Source organism: Kryptolebias marmoratus, linkage group LG3 (genome assembly GCF_001649575.2).
Source record: "Kryptolebias marmoratus isolate JLee-2015 linkage group LG3, ASM164957v2, whole genome shotgun sequence".
Lineage (NCBI taxonomy): Eukaryota > Metazoa > Chordata > Actinopteri > Cyprinodontiformes > Rivulidae > Kryptolebias > Kryptolebias marmoratus.
The window spans coordinates 6,798,105-6,817,130 of record NC_051432.1 but is presented as its reverse complement, the minus strand read 5'-3'; the positions used below and the strand labels follow the sequence as shown (position 1 = coordinate 6,817,130).

Genomic DNA, 19,026 nt, shown 5'->3' with positions numbered 1-19,026 from the left:
TTTTTTTTTCTCTTAAATCAGGCAGGAATATGAGCTTGCATGTGTTTAACACTTTCAGACATTTTTACTGTGTTATCTTCAAACAAACCCGGCCAGGCGTGCAGGTTTTTGTTTTTTTTTTCCCACTGAAATGTACGGGAATATGCTTTAAAAACAAACAAACAAAAACTAATAAAGGCAATTAAAAGAAACAGTTGATTTGAACCAAAGTGCCACAGACTATTTCTCATTCATTCCAATGTTTTCACCTGCAAAACACACACACACACACACACAAATAAATCCAGCTGTGTTCGTAAAATGTGAAATATAATTAAATGTCATGCTGGCAGATCCTATGACCGATCAAAAACAACAACAAAAAATAATATTCACTTTAAAAAAGAAAAAGAAAAAAAGAAAACAGCCTGAACTGACTAAAGATTACTGAGAAAGAAAAACATTTGGTGATTCTTACCTGCGTTTTTTTTTAAATACTCAGGTACACTCTCAGCTCAGAAATGCAAAACTTAAAAAAAAAAAAAAGAAGAAAACAAAAAAAATAAAAAACAATAATAATTTGAAATCTGCACCTTACTGAGGAAGTAACAACACACGTGTATATATTCAAAAACAAAGCAGACGATGAAAAAAAGTAAATAAGGACAGCTATAGGATTGTGATAATAATAATAACACAGATAATATATATTTATATAGATTTATACCTTTTTTTTGTTTTTAGTTTTTTAGTTTTTTTTTTAAACGGCAGAAAAATGTGCTTTCTACAAATCTTTGGAAACAAAAGACAAAAAGCCAAAATTAAAGCCACGCCTTGGAAAACCGAGGGTACAAGAAGTATAGAAATATGCACAATAGTGATGTGTTTTGCATTTAAGTCGTCACTAAGAAGTCGCTGACCGAATCTCCGTCCTGCTCAGTAATTGCCGTCGGCTGCATCGTCTAAAGTGTGTTTCAGGAAGACTCATCCATCGCTGGACTCTATAAAAAGGTGAAGCATGAGGGGTGGGGTGGGGGGGGATAAATCCAAACCGGGTCTCCTTACGGCACAGGGTCACGGAACACCCGGACCCCTCCGGGCTGTCAGTGATTTGTTTATTTAATTATTATTATTTTTATTTTTTTTACATGTAAACACAACTAGAAATGTTTGCAGTGTAGTGTTGCACTTTCTGTAGTGTTAGGTGATGCTGCGCACACACACACACATTGTAGTAAACTTGTGTGTAATCAGGAAGATGTGAGATGTTGTGTTTTACACGTTGACTGTTTGTACTATAGATGTAAAATCTATGACTTCAACCCTAAAGGTTCACTGATAAAACTCCACCTCAGCAACAACTGCTGCGGCAAACAAAATAATGATTTTTCTTTTTCATAATATTAATGAGAATAATTACAACAGTAATAATAATAATAATAATAATAACAATAATTTGGTTTTTTTTCTCTAAACTAATTTCTTTGCATATCATAACAATTTTAAGTTTAAAGGTTTACCGTTTCCACATACTAAGAAAAGTTGAGGTAAGGAACAGCTCTAATAAACCCTCCCTCCTTCAGCTTTCCGTCATCTCTCCGAGCTCAGCCTCGGATCAGAGCCCAACGCCGCAGGATCCCAATCCCCAAATCCACCACCGAGACCACTTCTACGTCCTATTCGCTCATCGATCCGCTTTTTTATATATATATAACTTTTTTAAAAAAAAAAAGGTTTTCCAGGTGCTCTCTGTTGAGGCGCCTTTCCTTCTCTTTACCGCTCGGATGTTTTTTTTCTTTTTTCCTTTTCTTTCCGACACCTTTCCCCTCTTGTTTTTCCTCAAACGCAGAGTGTGCTCAGCTCGCTCTCACACACACACACACACACACACACACACACACACACACACACGAGTGACCGCTTTCCGCTGTCCAAAATGTCCNTAATACAGCCGTGCATTAGAGAAGGTGGCCATGTTCAGTCTGAATATTTTTTCCTTCTTCTTCTTCTTTTCTTATTATTATTATTAGTATTTTTTTTTTAACGTAGAGGCCATCCATCAGTCTTTAATACAGCATTCCTCTATTTCTGTAGAAGCCTATATAAGATAACATGGGGCTGCTCCGGGGTGGGATCTGAAATATCTTGGTTGTGGTCGACTCCACGCTTTTTTAAAAAAAGGGGGCGGGGGGTGCAGTCCTCCTCCGAGACAGCAGAGGGAGCTCTTTCTGAGTAATTCAATGGGAGAGAGAGAGAGAAAGAGAGGAGCTCCTGGAGAAAGTAGTGTCTTTAGTACGGGGCGAATCTACTGTAGCCTCCCCTGTACAGCGTGGCCTAAGAGACAACACACACAACAAACATTGACTTTATTTTTATTTCAGGATGTGGACACATTTTTATAGCAGCTTTTTTTTCAAATTTTCAAATATACAAAACAAATAGCTTATCAGACCTATTTACTTTAACTGAGGGAGGTGGAGAATTGAGCAGTAAATAAACCTGAGTTTTTAATGATTATTTTTTATAAAGCAGCATGTCCTCAGCTCTGCTGCGCTGACTCAGACATGAATTAAGTTTTTAAAGTAGATGTAGGGACAATAATACTCCTCGGAAAGTTAAAGTAATAGTTTAATGGGTCGTACACAATCAGTATCCTACCTGTTGTAGATAGCTCTTTGAACAACTTCAGTTTGGAGAAATGAAGTTTAACTCTGACCCAACTGATGAGCTAACAGCTAGTCCAAACAAAACATGTCTGCCATCTTAAAAAGCTTTAAATTATTATCTTTTTTTTTTTGCAAGGGTTTGCACATATACTGTTTTCTAAACCTTTGCATCCCAGTCAACTCCACAAAATACACTTACTCCTGCAGAATGATTGGATATTTCTACAGGAAGTGTTCCAGGATGCACCAGAAGTGCTACAGCCAGCTGCTGCCGCCTCTAAACACAAAACTAAATATCAGCGTAATGCAAAACTGTAAAGTGTGTTCACATGAAGTGCTACAAAGTTTTAGAGATCGGAGTTGTTTTAAGACGGCAACTATTCACTTGTCCAAAGAGCCATCGACAACAGGTAAGATATTAATTGTTTGTAACCTTTGAACTATTGTTTTCAGTTAGTCCAGTTATAAAGCAGCTCTTGTCCTGAGCCCCTGTAGTCCTGCTGACCCAGAACTGTTGCTTGTTTGTGGTCCAGCACTGATTTGAGTACATTTCCCTTAAAACGTATCTGTTTTCTGTAGTTTTGTTTGATCAAAGTAGCCGAGGCCCTACTCTGCTGCAGCTACAGACTGTAACAGGGGTTCGCTTGAAGCAGCAGTCAGGACACGCCGAGTGTGTAATCAGTGGCATCAGCCTGAAGCTGTCACCTTTTTACTCGTGTCTCTTCAGAAACAGTTTGTTCTGATGCTCACTCAAACACTGCGCCTGAGAACCAACAGGAGAAACGCTGCAGAAATACAAACTGATGGCAGGGACAGAATCTTATTTTAAGAAGAGCTGAAACAACTCTGAGGGTTTTTAATATCAAACACTTGTATTTTTTTCCCTCCACATATGGGTCATTTTTAGCTAAGGGCAGCAGGAGGGTTAAACCACAGATGGTGAGTTGGTGGTCTCTAGGTCCCCCGTACATCCTCCTGTGGTCGGTTTTCAGCATCATATTCTGTCTATCCCACAGTACCAGCATCAACATCCTGTTTTTATTGTCAGTAAAAAAGATGGACCTGACTTCGCTCCAAACTGGCTGTTTATAAGCACAAAAACTGAAGCCCTGTTTGTTTGACGAAACGATCCAAAAAGCCAGTCAGCGGCAGACCGGAGGAGGTCGGCGGGCTGATCGGGTGAAGTCCGCGTGAACTTACCATGGCTCCGACACCGTAGGCAGCTGGGGCAAGAGCAGCATGGTAGGGGTCTGCTGTGTAAACGCGTCCATAGCTGTGAGTAAAGAAATGAAACTTTATTATTGCCTGCTGCTGAAAAATAATCACTGGATGAACATCTACAACTGATTCAAGTTGCCCGCTACAGCTAATAAACCTTAGTAAACACAAAAATGGCCCTAACTCACAATTTTACAAAAACTGATCTAAAACTTGGCATGGTAGTAGCTGAGAGCCATCCCAAAAACATCCTCTGAGTTTTGTGATTCTCGAGCTAAAACTAGGTGCGGTAGTAGCTGGGAGTCATCTCCAACGCATACACTGAGCACAAAAAGCGATCACAATGTCGAATGACGCCATTTTGAAGAGTTCCTAACAAAGGCTAACCCCAACGATCTTGGGTTTAAATTCTGTAATGAAAGGAATACTAAGTCTTTAATTTGTGACATCTAACCACCTGAACTGTGGGACAAAAGAGATTTTATGGGGTTTTTTCTGTGAAATTTCAACTTAATTTATATCTTTCTCCTCATAATGTGCACAGAAATACGAGGACGGCTCATATATGTTGTTGCTGCTGAAAGCTGCTCAGACTTCTGGTTCGTCAGTGATTTAAGGAAGGTGTGGGGAGCAGTTCACTGACCTGTCACTGTAAGCTGCTGCTGCGGCGGCGGCTGCTGCAGGAGTCGCTACAGCGGCCGGCTGGGCGTAACGATACGCTGCATAGCCACCCTGCGAGTACGCGGGGAAGAGGAGGGAGATGGGCGAGGAGGACAGAGAGGAAACAAGGGCAAAGACGGAAAGAAACAGAAAGGAGATGAAACTTCTGTTCACTGCTCGCCATTGTTTTCTCTGCAGAGCAAAAGACTAGCGGTGACTCTAAAGGGTTACATTGTGAGGGAAAACTGCTGAGAAGAGCGAAATATTAACAAGCAGACAGTCAGCAAAACTGGCTAATCTGGTGCAGTACAGCATTCACAAGGATGTAGCTCAGGCTTTGTGTGGCTCTCTCACTCTGTGACCAACTCAGCAAAAAAGATCCAGAATTGTACATGAGGCTGTTTTTTTTTATTTTTTTTACTTTTTGCAGCACTGACGTGCTTCATCATCTTCCTCGCTGAGTTAGACAGAGAGGGAGAGAGGCTCCACAGCCGTAAACGTGTCCGACTACCGTTCCCTTCCAAAAACACACGGTCAGAGGAAGGGGAAGGGGGACACGAGGTGATCGTGTCGTTATTTATGTTTGCATGGACAGCTGGTGAACAGACACACCAAAAAAAAAACTACAGGTGTAAGAAGACAATCAGCCAGTTGGATTAAAGAGGAGTAAACACGCACACTCTCACGTGGCCAGCAACCAATCACTGACAGACACAGCATGCTATCCCAAATTCAGAACAAGTATTAGGTCAACAAAAACCCTATAGAGTAATTAAAAAAACAAAAAAAACAATTAAAATTAAATTAAACACACCACTGCATTCTACCCTAAAGAATCAGTCACGACCAAGTCCCTGCATTCAGGACCACACATTTGCTGCTATGGGAGGAAGGCTGGACTGGGTAAGAGGAGGGGGGGGGGGGAGGAAGAGTGTTGCAAATAAAAAAAAAAAGAAGAGGAAGAAGATTCAGAGAAAACACTGGAGGAGGAGAGAGAAGAAAAAGAAAACACAAAAGGAGGAGATAAAACAAAAATCGAAAAAAAAAAAGACACCATGAGGCTCAGATCTTTGGAGAAAGGGCTCTGTGGAAAAGTTACGAACAATTAACATCTTACTTGCCGTAGATCGCTCTTTGAGCGACCTCAAGCTGGAGAAGTAAGGAATTTCATTTGGACCAGTCTGACAAGCTAACGGCTAGTCTGAGCGGGACAAAGACCAAAGTGGATCGCTGCCATTTGAAAAATTTCAGAGACTTTGTAGCGGCGCATTCAGACACTGTTAAACACGACTTACACAGTATTTTGTGGCTGTTTGCAAATGGAAACGGCAGCAGTTGGCTGTAGCACCTCTGGGGCAGCTTGGGGAACATCCTGTAGGAGGTTCACAATATTTCTACAGGAATAACAGTTATGTAAAATTTACAGCTTTGTAGAATAGGGAAAAATAACAAAAACACTCTTTGAATTGTTTAGTTTTTGTTCAAGTCCTGCAGCTAAAAAACTCTAATGAAACGGAGACGTGAGCTGATGCTAGCCCTGCTAGCACGTGATCTTTATATGCTTTTATTTTCACTGGTTTAGTAGGTCAACGAGGATGCACGTACTCTGAGCTCACCAGTGATCAGAGTTTCCACTTTAAAACCCTTTCAAAATAAACTATAATGACAGACACAGACATGGGGACTGAGTTGGTTTTTTATTTATTTATTTTTCAAAGGAAGGGTGGTAGGTGTTGGATCAAAAAATGCACCCCGATGAGAACTTGTGAAAGTTGCAATAGGTTTTGAGTTTGCCAACTTTAACTGGACTTCAAATATTTGAAAATCATTGTCCTTCTCTACAATAAAAATACGTTTGCGTAAACCACTGCAAAATAAATAAATAAATAGATTAAAAAAATTTTATTTAGCCATTTTAAGGTGAAAGCTTTGGTCTCAGATCTGCTTGGACTAGCCGTTAGCTAGGTTGTTCAAGGAGCTATCTACGACAGGTAAGATATTAATTGTTCATAACCTTTCCCCAAATCGGAACTAATGCTTTGATAAGCAGGGAAGAAAAAGACAAAGAGAGAGAAAAAGTGACACAAGAAAGGGGGGGAATCTGTAGGCTAGAAGGAGGAACTAGGAGGGAGTCGAGGGGGGGGGGTCAGCCTTGTGAGTATGTCTGCATGCTGACACTGATTCAGTTAGCATGCCACAGGTGAAACAGATAGGGAGATTCCTGGAAGGGGTCTGAATTAACCGTCGATCGGTCCTAAAGTGCATCCCTCTGACTGTAGAGTACACTCAGTGTACATCCCGTTACATCGAACTGAACGTTTCGCGTCTCGCGCTTCTTCAAACGTTAATTTACCGATCGGTAAAGACGGGCGCAAAATAATCGTCAGACAAAGTCGACGTCTGACCACACGTGTGGCTCTAAGTTATTACTACTATCAGGCAACTCTACCCCTGCTCAGTTGTTCGACGGTCCTGTAACATTTTAAAGGTCAGAACAGTGGTTTGACCGATGACTGGGCGTGTTGATGTTGTTTTTGGTAAAATAAAACCTGCTGGTTCTTTATATTTTTTTAATCTGTATGATATGAGCTCAGAGCGCAATAAACTGCAAGTATAAAAAGCAATAATGATTCAATTGAACTGGCGCAACGAGTAGGAATGATGCAAAAAGATTCATGCTAAAACGTACATAGTTGAAAACTTTAAAAAGCCATTAGCTCACATCCTTTGTCAAGGATTAAATTTAATCTATCTTATTTTGATTATAACTGTACAATACTGAGCAAAAGTCTTGATCTGTTTTTCATTTCTTTTTATTTCTCTTCCTAGGAGCACGACTTGGAGTCTTTTGAAGTGATCTCGATCAACAGTTCTTCAGGTTCTCTGATAATCTATCAGTAATTTTCTTGAAACTTCGGCTGCTTTTCCCACTCATTTCCAGTCCAGTACCTGCTCATTTTCAGAGGCGTGATTGCCTGTTACTTCACTTAACTCTGTTAGGTTTCTGTGCTGCCACGTTAAGAGTCAGCGGAGGGGTTTATGCTCGGCGCCGTTTGTCCCAGAAGAGTTACTGGAGCTTCCTGTGGCAGAAACATGTTGTAGTGAAACTCCGCTTTCTCATGTTTTTCATCTATTCTTCACTGAATCCTGAAGATTATATGTCTGTAAATAACAGCTGAAGTCATCCTATCCTGACTGTCTTTAGTAATGACTTTGAAACATTTGATTTGTGTATAAAATTCCAGTAATTAACACGATGCTAACTGCGTTAGCTTTTCTATGGTGTTTTCAATGTTAAGTTAGCATGTATGCCAAATGATGGTCAGGAGCCTGGGATTAATAAAGTTTTTTGACATATGTTTTTGTGTACTCTTTATTAGGCATGAAAATATATAAATGAGTGTTATTTGTGTAAAATAAGGCAGTTGTTTAGGTTTAAAAATAATCAAAATGAATGAATAATCTTTTAATATTTGCATCAAGGCCCTCTGAGTCGTAATCAAATCAAATCGTAGGGGGCTGACAGATTCCCATCCATACTCCTGTTGTTCACTTTCGTCATCATCGGCCTAACCCATAAAAGGCAGACAACAAATGTGTGTGTGTGTGTGTTAGCAAAACATTTCGTGAACCACAAGATGTGTTTTAATGAAACTCTCAGAAAATAATTCTTGGACGTACAACGCCAAGTGATTATCCGGTGAAGGAAACTTGAACCAAGATGGTTCCCACGGCTAATGAACATTAGCAAATAATTTTAAAAAATGGCTTTAACTCAGTCAGCTTCACAGTTATTGTGTTAAACATTGGTGTGGTAGTAGCTGAGAGTCATACTTTGAACAGATCTTTGTTTAAAACTTTTTGTGCCGTCATGGTCGCGTGCAAGGACTGGACGGAAAACGGGAGAAATTGCAGTAATATGAAACAGTTCAGAGAGCCTGAAGAACTACTGGTCAAGCAAAAGCCTAAAAAAAGAAATTAAAGTTGGCTTACAACTTTTGCACAGCCGAGCCTATCCCCAGATCTCAGCCGCACTGCTCTGCCACTACGTCCCTCTCATCCCGCGCCTGCGCCGATAAGAAATCCGATTTCAACCCAATTCTTTTCTCCCCCTTCCGTAACTCCACCCATGTCAGAATCCAGTGAGTTAGTAGAAGAAGACAGAGAAGGCATTTCAATCTCAGATGGTCAATAATGTCTAGCAGCACGCAGTCATTGGAGACGAGGAGGATGCACACTGGCTCTCACACAGAGAGTGTAAAACCCTACCTGGGGCAATCTGCCACTAATGTCCTGAAACACTAGTCTACAGAGAGAACAGAAACAGCTATTGTCAACCTGGTCACACACGCACACACACACAGGCACACACTCATAATCACATTGGTACAAAACGTACTCGTGAATGCACTGAAACAAACCCTAGAAGAGTCTACTTGTGAATGATTTAGGTGCGTGCAGCCCCCGGGGAGTGATTATCTTTCACTTCAGGCGGGACTGTAAATTATCATCTGTATTACTGGTAAAATAACTCTATATGAGCATGTACACAACCCCTTAATTTCAGATTCAGGCATAATAAAATGTGGAGCAGGTGATGAATCAAAACTGCCAAAAAAATAAAATAAAATGATAATAATAAAAAAAATAAAAAAGTACACGCCTCTATGGGTTTGATCCGCGCCGTTTCACACTTGAAAACCCACAGACAAGAGGAAGAAAACGTAGGTGACGAGTGAGGCAGTGGAGGAGAGACAGGCGTACTTACATAGAGGTCGGCCGCACCGTAAAAACCATCCTGATAGGCCATCACACTGAGAGGGAGACAGGCGACAGAAGGAGAGGGGGGGGGTGGGAGGAAGGAAAGGCAAGAGAGGACAAAAAGAAGCAGTGGTGGCAAAAACAAAATAGGGGGAGGAAAAAACAAAAAAGAAAAAATAATAAAGAGTATAAAAAGGTGCGGTGCGCCACCGTGTGGACAGAGCCGAAAACAACAAACGGGGGGAGACGTTGGAGAAGAAGGGAGGGGTGAGGTGAGAAAATGGTGCCAAAAAAGATTGTGAGAGAGAGAAGAGAAAGAAGGGTGAGATTATTACACACCGTGCAACATGCAAGACAAAATACCACCTCTTTGTATACAGATGCACCGACTTTAAAGTGTTACTACTGCTACTTCAGCTGGCGAGACAAATGTTCACGGAAAAGCAACTCCGCTCAGTTGGATTTTAAAGCCACACGAGCTCGCGTCCCCATTTTGAAGCTACAAGGAAATGGTATTTCAGCTCAGCAAACTGCCAAAGTCAATTTCTGCGTAGATATGTATTCATAACACACAGCATGCACAATTTGAAATTGCTTCCTAATAAGTGAAGCCATGCTTTTTAAAAGAAAACGCACGTATCGTCGTGCGATTCCTTTGTTTTGTTTTTTTTTATTGCTGAAAGCAGGTTTTCTTTACCCGGGGTAGGTGGGGATGGCGGGCTGCGGGACAGCTGCCCGGACGGCGCTGTAGACGGGCCGAGCTCGACCCCGGAGGTGGGTGCCTCGAAAGGTTGCAGCTGTGGTGGCGGCAGCTGCTGCTGCTGCTGCGGGGTAAGGGAAGCCTGGAACTAACGGAGAGAGAGTCAGAGATGAGAGGGGGCGAGGATTAAGATCCCACCAGCTGCTGCTGGTTTTATTACCAATAATTAGAACAGTGTTAATGTCCCTGTGAATAAATACATAAAGATCACTCAGCCTGTTCTTAAATCAACATGAGGGGGTGGGGGAATTGACAAAGTCAAAAACCACCTTTATAATAAAATAAGTTCTTTTAGAATAAAATAAGAAGGCATGACACCTGCCCAGCTCATATTAAAGAGGCAGTTAGAGGATCTTTAAAGTGATGGAAGAGCACCACCTTAATTAATATTAAACCTCTACACTTTTGCATAATACTATTTGTTTAGTTTGTTGCTGCTTTCTCAACCAAGCAACGTCCGTGTTACTACTTCAGCATCGGTCTCCTGAATGCATCAGTCTGCCTGATCAGCCGAACGTTTGCTCGACTCCTGGGGGAGTGATGCGATCGGCAGCCTCAGGAGGTCACGTTTTCTACATCTGTCCCCAGTAAGCTTCGATCAAGAGCTGAAGTAGTTATTAACTGAGAGGCCATTGCAGCCAGCACCAAAGAAATCTGTATTTTGATTTATCGTTAACATAAGACGTTTTGCCACCTTATGGGTATTTCAGCATTTCTGTTCGAGTTGTGTGATCAGAGGATCTGAAATAGTGTGGACTAGTGGTGTCCAGTCCTGATCCTGGAGGACCAGTATCCTGCATGTTTTAGGTGTTTCTCTGCTTTGACACACCTGATTCGAATGACTGAGTGATGAACAGGCTTCTGCAGAACATAAAGACCTGCTGAGGAGTAGGGAAACAACTAAAACCTGCAGGATAGTGGTCCCCCAGGACCAGGATTGGACACCACTGCTGTAGATTATTATTACACACATTATTGAAGAAGCTTTCAACAGTAAAATGTTTGTCTTTTTGCTTGTCAAACAGAAAAAAATACAACTTGTTTAACTGAATATTTGTTCCAGTCTTGCTCTGGTGAGAATAAAAGTGACTCTTACCTGTGTAGAGCTCAGGACTGTACATGGCTCCGACCATCGGGCTCAACTTCCAACCAGCTATTCAAAATCATAGAACAACAACATTAAAGCAACATTTCATTTACAACACTTTAAGCAGCTGAACATTTTTTCCCTAACTTGTTTGCGTCTTCTACAGTGAATTATTCAGGCTTTAGTTTATTGGATTTTTAATTACATTCTTGATCACGCCATACTGTAAACTAACGTGTGTAATTTACACAAACATCTGTACAGGGTGTGTAACGAGATCTCTGTCCACGTGAAATTAAAAACGTCACGAGACTTCTTGTCAAGCTGAAGCAATATCAAGTTGCAGTCAGCACGGCGTCCTCTGGTAAAAACAACGATGAAGATGTCTCCACAGCTTTAAATCGTCTGTGTGGCAGCAGTTCGGGCAGGTGGTCGGGCACTAGGACCACGCTGAGCCCTGATGTGGAAGCAGCTTCGCCCCGCCCTCCTGCAACCTCTGCAGGTACAAGCCTCCGTCACTCGTTTATTTAGAAACAGAGCGGACTCGGTGGCGAGCTCGCACGGTGATTTGTTGACTTTGGCGCTAAGAAAAAAAGTCAGAACGTCTCGTTAATGCGTTTGAGTTGAAAGGAAGAGTCGTTTCGTAGAACGAAATCTGACTGTACGGTTCACTGAGAGCCCCTCTCCTCGCCACGCAAGCTGTTTAATATCCGTCTTTACCAGTGTGAGCAACTTGTTTTCTCTGATGAAAATAAAAAAGAAACATGCACAGAGGAGTTTCCCTCTAATGTCCTCTTCAAACTCCAGAGCACATCTGAGCGACAGAGTGTCTGAATTTATTAAGTCTACATTAAGATTTTATTTTTTCATCTGCGATTTTGAAGGTGGAATGTTAGCAGCTGTTTTATAGGCTGTGGTAAAATGTTTCCTTTAGAAACCAGTGAATCACAAAAGAAAGACTTGAATGAATTAGTCTTATTTTAAAAAAAGTCAAGTAAACCGTTTGTTCAACTGTTAAGTTCAAAGTTTTGTATGAATATTTGGACATAAGAAATCTGAAAAACATGGCAAATGTCCTCATTTCTTTTTTTTCTATTTTTTTTTTTTTACGGAAAAGTAGATTGGCCTTTGATCAGGTTTGTGAAAACGAGTTTGACCCCCTTAAGGTCAAAGGTCACACAGCTTTAATGAAAGGTTAGAGAGGTCTGGAGAGACTCGTGAGAAATCAGACAGGAAGGAGGCCTGTCAGTCGAGTTTGTGGCCAATTTCTTTCTTAAAAATTATTGTTGAAGTCTCGTTACACCCCGGCGTCTGTAGGAACGTGTCACATTGTGCTATAAATATGTCGCCGATGAATCTGAGCGAACACATTTACCATATGGTAGCGCTGCGATGCCCTCTCCGTTAGAGTACGGCGTGGTCATCTTCTTGTTTGTCATCACTCTGGCTGTCGCGTTATTGACCTGGGTACCAGACACAAGGTTAACAGGGCTAATTTAACACACTTCGCCAGATACACCATTACTGGGGAAATATATGAAATATGTTGCATAATCAAGAATCTTTCCAAAGCAGAATTCGATGACACACTTGAGATTTTGTTGTGAATTTCTGCTTTTCGTGTGAGGTGTCATCAAACTTGTAATTGTTGGGTTTTTTTTTTTATAAACTTGTGACAGGGGTTAATTCTGTTGATGGGCAGCGATGGTATTTGATGCATGCGCTTTATTTTGAAGGAGAAATACATGGACAACAAGGATCCTGGCGAGCTGTCAGGCAGTTTTTGCGCACAAACAATGCAACCACTGGCACACAGAACGGAGAAAAATCCAACATTTTCAGAGCAGAGGCATTCGAAAAGAAATCCAAGATCACCGTTTATTTTTTTGTTTTCAAAAATAAAGAAGGGGAAAAAGAAGTTGAATTAAGCAGCAGGTTCATCAGTCGCACACGATGCAAAAGAAAAGATGAAATATAACATTAATCGAAGAGTTCATACACAAAATATACACGGCCAATCAGGAGCGCATCACATCACCAGAAGTGAGCAAAACGGACCAATTAGCAAGCATCAGATGCAGTGAGAGGCAAATAAATAAAAAAAAGCCCTCCCAATCAACGTACACATCATACAGAAGAGGAAGGAGGAACAACGGAGAAAAGACGGACAGAGAGAGAGAGGGATGCAGAGGGAGATGCCAGTCCACATGAAGACACACAGAGAAACACGGACAGGAGGTGGGGAAGAGAGAGGCGGAGAGGGTGAACGCTCCAACCAAATGTGCAGCTACACAAACAATGAGATGCAGCACGCATTCAACGCACATCCGACCGTTTGCCTACGATGAATCTAACCGTACATGAGCAACAATGGAGAAATGATGAATGGTGCAATACAGAGAGAGAAGAGGCAGAGAGGATGGGGGGGGGGATGCAAATATCATTCCTCCAAAAAAATAAAACTAAAGAAAAAGTAATCAAAACAAATCGTACCATGGCTGTGAAACACTGCCAGGCATTTCAGATCAGTGTCACACACCAGAAACACCTCGAAGCACACAACCACCGACACACACCATCCAGAACCAAAACTGATCAAAAAAAGTGAAATCAAGGGACACCTCGTCACAGAAATCAGAACAAGGAGAAGCTGTCACTGCTGAAACGTTTTCCTTTGAAAATTTACTTGATTTTTTTCTTTCTTTCTTTCTTTTTTGTTGTTGTTGTTGTTCTTCATTGCATCACATTAGTAGCAAGATGCCTGTGGCCTCTTTTGGTCCATAGCTCTGATTTAAATGGGAACTCTGCGAAACCTGCCTACGCCGCATCGGCACAGGAAGTGAGCGTCGAGCACGACAGCGCGCCATGATAAAACAGACAGCTATTATCCCCTCTCCAGTAGAGCTAATGTAGCACTCATGCTTCAGCATGCCGTCCCACTAAAAAAAAAAAAAAGGTGCAAGAATGCAGCTATTGGCTGACACATGACACAGAGAGATGACATAATACTACATGACATCACACAGATGACTAGAAAGAGAGTAAACCATGCAGGATTCAGCTCTGGATTTCAATGCAGTTAGGAGAGGTGATTGGAATGAATGCATTAAGAGGTGGTAGTCAGAGTCGCTGCACTTGCAGATAGATGCAGTACATTCAGTTATACAAGTGGCCTTATTGGAATGCCATGCGGTCAATGGCTAATCTCAAAACAGTTTCATTCACCACCTCCCCGATCGATCACAGGATTCAGGATTAGCCAATCAGGTTCAATTAATCAACGAATCAATCAAGCTCCCTTCAGCAAACAAAGGAGACCCTTCATTATTTGGGTGCATTTTTTATTTTTTATTTTTTTTAAGTTCATTTTCTTTTTCCTCCATTTGGACGGATGGGGTGGGGGGGAGGGGTCATTCAAAGATGATGCCATGTGTACACAACTTACCGTGGCCAGGGAAACGGCGTGAGGACACGCGAGCAGTTACCGTGGAGACTGACAACAACAACAACATACAAAAATCATCAGGGAAATCGAGAAAATATGTGTAAGAAACAAAATAATGAACCAAAACGAAAATAAATAAATAAAATAAAATTTTAAAAAAGGAGGGGGTGGGGTGGGGTTAAACAAACAAAATGAGGTAATGAAAAGCAACCCCCACCCTGCGGTAGAGAGGAAGTGATGTAACAGGTCACATGTCAACCTACAAGTATCAGCCAACAACCTGACCTCTGAGAACCCTCTATGGACACACATCGTAAAAGTTCAAACAAATGAGAAGGACAATAGAAACTAAGGATGCTGGGAAATATTCAAGTAGCTGACAAAAATAATCTCTCAGAAATAAAATATATTTATATATATATATGTTCTCAGATCTCTACCTAACTACATCTCAGGACAGGGAAATGAACAGAGATATGAGGGGGGGAATCAGGTGCATGTGGACACAAACAGGGTGACAGACTGACAGACAGACTGGCTTGGTGAAAAAGAGACGAAAGAGATGGAGGACATCCTATGCAGTAATAATAATAATAATAAAGAAAGTAATAATAAGAAAGGAGAGGGAACGACAGCTATCTGTGGCATTCTCTTCACTTCTTTCTCCACCCTCCATTTTTAAGTAAAAAAAATGAAAACAGAAACAATCCTCACACCCACCCACACACACACACAGACACAGAGAAGAGTGCAGGACATTCCAGACCCATGCAGAAGAGCCGCAGCAGTCAGTCAAATTAGAATCAGAAGCATGATTTAAGATCAGGAGCCAGAGCAAATGGCAGAAGCATGACGCAGTGTTTTCATCTCCGAGGCCATTTGCAACCGAAATCCAAGCTCATGCTGACGAATTAAAACAAACATACAAAAAAATAAAAAATAAACATGTCACAACAAAATGCACTTCCATGAGATCTGGTGTTCTGCAAGGTGTGTGCAAACAACAAGTGTTTTGTTTTTTTTGACTATCCAGAAATTTGTTTTATTTTTTGAATTTTTTTTTTTTTCCTTCAGAAGAATCAGAAATGACACCACACTTCTCACAGCAGTCTCATTCCCCAGATTACACCCCCACCCCTCCCCTTCCCCGTTCCCCGGCCGCTGAGAATGCCCCCCNACATGCATCGATCTCTGAGCACACAAAACGCAAGAACCGCGACCGGGAGGAAGTCGCGAGAAAGGTAAGTGAAAGAGTGGGGGAAAAAAAAAACATCTTCAGCAGAGTCTGACCTCGTGGTCCAACCATGCGACATACAGCAGCCTCTCACAGCAGACACCAGCAGGCAATCCCCCCGCCCACCTCCACAGAAGAAAAACCAACCGACTCCTTTAACTCCCCCCCGGTCAAAAACACAACCAAAGATGGCCGCTCGTCATGATCGTAGAAGAAAGTGATGATGGGGATGGAAAAAGGTGCAGGAAAACAGAAAAATAAATAAAGGATCCTGCATGCTGTGACAGAAGCAGAACCCCGTTGTGTCGCGGTGACGTCTCACCAGCCATGCCTTGTCATGGAGCCACTTTACCCAGCAAGCTTTGCAAACCACACAGCTTTTAAAGATCAAGGTGCAATGGACAGCCCACAACACCAACAATAACATCTACAGGAGGTGCCATCATATGAGAGAGCGTGCGGCGCCACTGCACCATGCTGTAGTGAAGCCAGAGGAAGGGGTTGGGGGGGGGGGTAGGAGTAGAGCTGAACACAGGACAGCCATCCCAAAACCTTCTCTGGGGCAGAATGTGTACTGTCATTGTTAGACATGAAGGGGTGGGGGGGGACGAAAAGGGGGGAGAGAGAATGGCCACAGGTCTGAGGGTGGAGGCTTACCTCGATCTTACGTCCCTCCACCAGCGTGCCGTGAAGCTTCTCTCTGGCCCGCTCTGCATCCGAACTAGACTCGAACGTGACAAAACCGAAGCCCTGACGGGAGAGGAGAAGGAGGAGGAGGGCTTATTTTTGTTCAAAATTTCTGAAACACAGGGGTTTTCTTTTTCCCTTCCACCCCGCTGGCCTACCTTGGAACCCCTCTCGTTGAAAATGATCTCGACGTCAAGGATTTTGCCGAATTGCTGAAACAACAACAACAACAAAGGATGAGGAGAACGAGGAGCAGGATTTAGGTCCCATGCTCGCCACAGGGAGTCAGCACTGTGCAACCATGACAAGATGGAGCCGAGCCAGCTCGGGTATTCTCTCGCTTTTCCTCCTCGCCTCTGCTCTTTTTCTCAGCAGCGCGTTTAAGACGCATTTCTCTTACTGAGCAGCACAGCTCCAGAGCAGATTTTCACTTTAAATAACCCGCCAGCAGGGTTCACATTCTGTACAAGGACCGCCTGAATCTAAGTTGAAATGACAGAGCCTTATTCTTTTCTTTTAAAACTTAAATAAAATCTATGACTTTAAAATAACAGGAAGGCTTTTTTACAAGCCAAACTCTTATAGTCTAAAACCACAGATGTTATGTGATGATGAAGCATTAATCTACATACCCCAAACATCTGCCGTAGGTCAGGGTCTCGGAAGCGGAAGGGGATGTTAGAGACATGGAGACGTTTGGGGGTCCCCTTGGCGTCTGAATCTTCCCCGGGACCCCCACCACCGCCCCCGCCACCCGAGCCAACTCCAGACTCAATCTGGGAGGACCCATCTGACTGCAGGGGCAAAAAGACACGAAAAGGCTGATTAGGTGATTATATTGATGATTATTATGAGCCGATTATACTCATGGTGGTATAGATAATTATTTTAAATGAACGCTTTTAAAGCACTGATTCTGTTGCTACAGCAGACAGAAAATAATAGAGGCAGCCAATGTCTAAAGAATCCAGAAAACAAAACCAAACAACTAAAACAAGGTCTAAAAGCATGGGGAACTACTGATCAAGACCACTTTCAAATACTACAATAGTGTCTGGCTCTAAAGTATAAAAAAAAAGGATAACTCAAGACTTTTGCACAGTTCTATAGATGGAAAAACAGTCGCTGGCAGCAGTGTCTTACTTCTTTTGTAAAAAAATTAAAAAGTGGGTGTAAACCATTGACATATATTATAATTCCAGACCCAATGAAGCCTGCTCAGATAGTTTTTTTAAGGTGCTGCCTCTTAAATTATATAGTTCTTTGCTTATTCAAATTTCAAATAATATTTTTTCAATCACTTTTAGTTGTAATTAGTTACTTCCTGCTTAAAAGAAAGGTCATGTGACACAGTGCATGTGGGGGAGCAGGTGGGCAGACTCTGGTTCTAAAAGCACAACGTGGCATCTCCCATAAACCGGGTCCGATAAACGGTGGGGACATTTGATCTATTATTATAATACATGTTATTGATGGAAACTCTAATTCTACAACTATATGTGCATACTAGCTGGAGTTGGAGCTAACAGATGCTGAACATCCCTCTAAAATTACTGCAACAGGAGGGAACCCTTCAGAGATACAAAAATGAGAAAACACCCACGCAGGCTGGTTGCTGCTTTAGCAATTTGAGCAACCGTGAAACATTCACTCTTTGTTGAGCAGAGACCCATCCTAATGACCAGCCAGGTGGAGCCCAGGTTCAGTCTGCAATGCTGGGAAATGTGCTTCCAGGACGTGCTGCAGGTAAACTGGATGGATCGGATTAAATGATGGATCGTATGGAAAGTTTTAAGTTCCCCTGACTGATGGGATGTATGACTTCCTGTCCATGCGTAACCTCTGATTTGACTTTGACCTGGATGTGCAGTGGATTTACCATAACAAGAAATGCAAACAGTCATTGTGGAGAGCTTTGTAAAAGCGGCTGATGTGAAAGTGATGTTGTTGACTGCCTGCGGTCCGTTACTCATTTAGAAGCTTTATCGTCTGCTCGCTGATGGAGACTCTCAGTCTGCACCAGCACAATGAGAATCCAAGGCAACTGGACTTCTTGAATTTTCTGATTCTTTGAAAAAAAGTCAAAAAAAAAAACTTCAGATGCCTTCGATTCAGATTCCTAGAATTTATTATCTTTGCTGCACTTAGTCAAAACAAACAGACTGCAGGCGGAGTGGGGAAGACACTGTACCTACGTATTCTCTTCAGCAAATAGCCGCCCATCAGTGTTAGTGCTCAATGTGATAATCAAAGCCGTTACTCCTAAATAGCAGGCAATCCAAATTACCCATGGACACATATCAATCAATCAATCAAATTTTATTTGTATAGCACATTTCAGCAGCAAGGCATTTCAAGGTGCTTTACATAATTAAAAAACACAAAAAAAACAAAATAAAAACAGCATGTGACATTGAATAAACAGTAAGAAAGAGACAAACATCAAAAACCCGCACTCTAACCCTAATTTAGCCATAAGCAACTCTAAACAGGTGGGTTTTAAGTTGAGATTTAAAGGCACCCAGTGTT

General features: G+C 41.9%; 1 protein-coding gene across 5 annotated transcripts in view; it reads right to left on the bottom strand.

The window, feature by feature from the left end:
- Nucleotides 1-1,988: 1,988 nt before the first annotated feature.
- The window catches only part of LOC108241542 (RNA binding protein fox-1 homolog 2), a 59,117-nt gene continuing 42,079 nt past the window's right edge, over nt 1,989-19,026 (bottom strand). Inside the window, exons 4-13 of one of the 5 annotated variants that reach the window (XM_017425770.2) lie at nt 17,130-17,291; nt 16,656-16,709; nt 16,468-16,560; nt 12,507-12,594; nt 11,141-11,197; nt 9,982-10,132; nt 8,793-8,829; nt 4,507-4,595; nt 3,846-3,918; nt 1,989-2,313 (exon numbers count right to left, since the gene is read on the bottom strand). In XM_017425770.2, the coding sequence (XP_017281259.1) occupies nt 2,269-2,313; nt 3,846-3,918; nt 4,507-4,595; nt 8,793-8,829; nt 9,982-10,132; nt 11,141-11,197; nt 12,507-12,594; nt 16,468-16,560; nt 16,656-16,709; nt 17,130-17,291 (849 nt within the window). In that variant the 3' untranslated portion in view covers nt 1,989-2,268. Of the gene's footprint in view, nt 2,314-3,845; nt 3,919-4,506; nt 4,596-8,792; nt 8,830-9,291; nt 9,338-9,981; nt 10,133-11,140; nt 11,198-12,506; nt 12,595-16,467; nt 16,561-16,655; nt 16,710-17,129; nt 17,292-19,026 lie in introns of those variants that run through there. The other 4 variants (XM_017425769.3, XM_017425773.3, XR_005232924.1 and 1 more) reach the window with 4 other exon arrangements.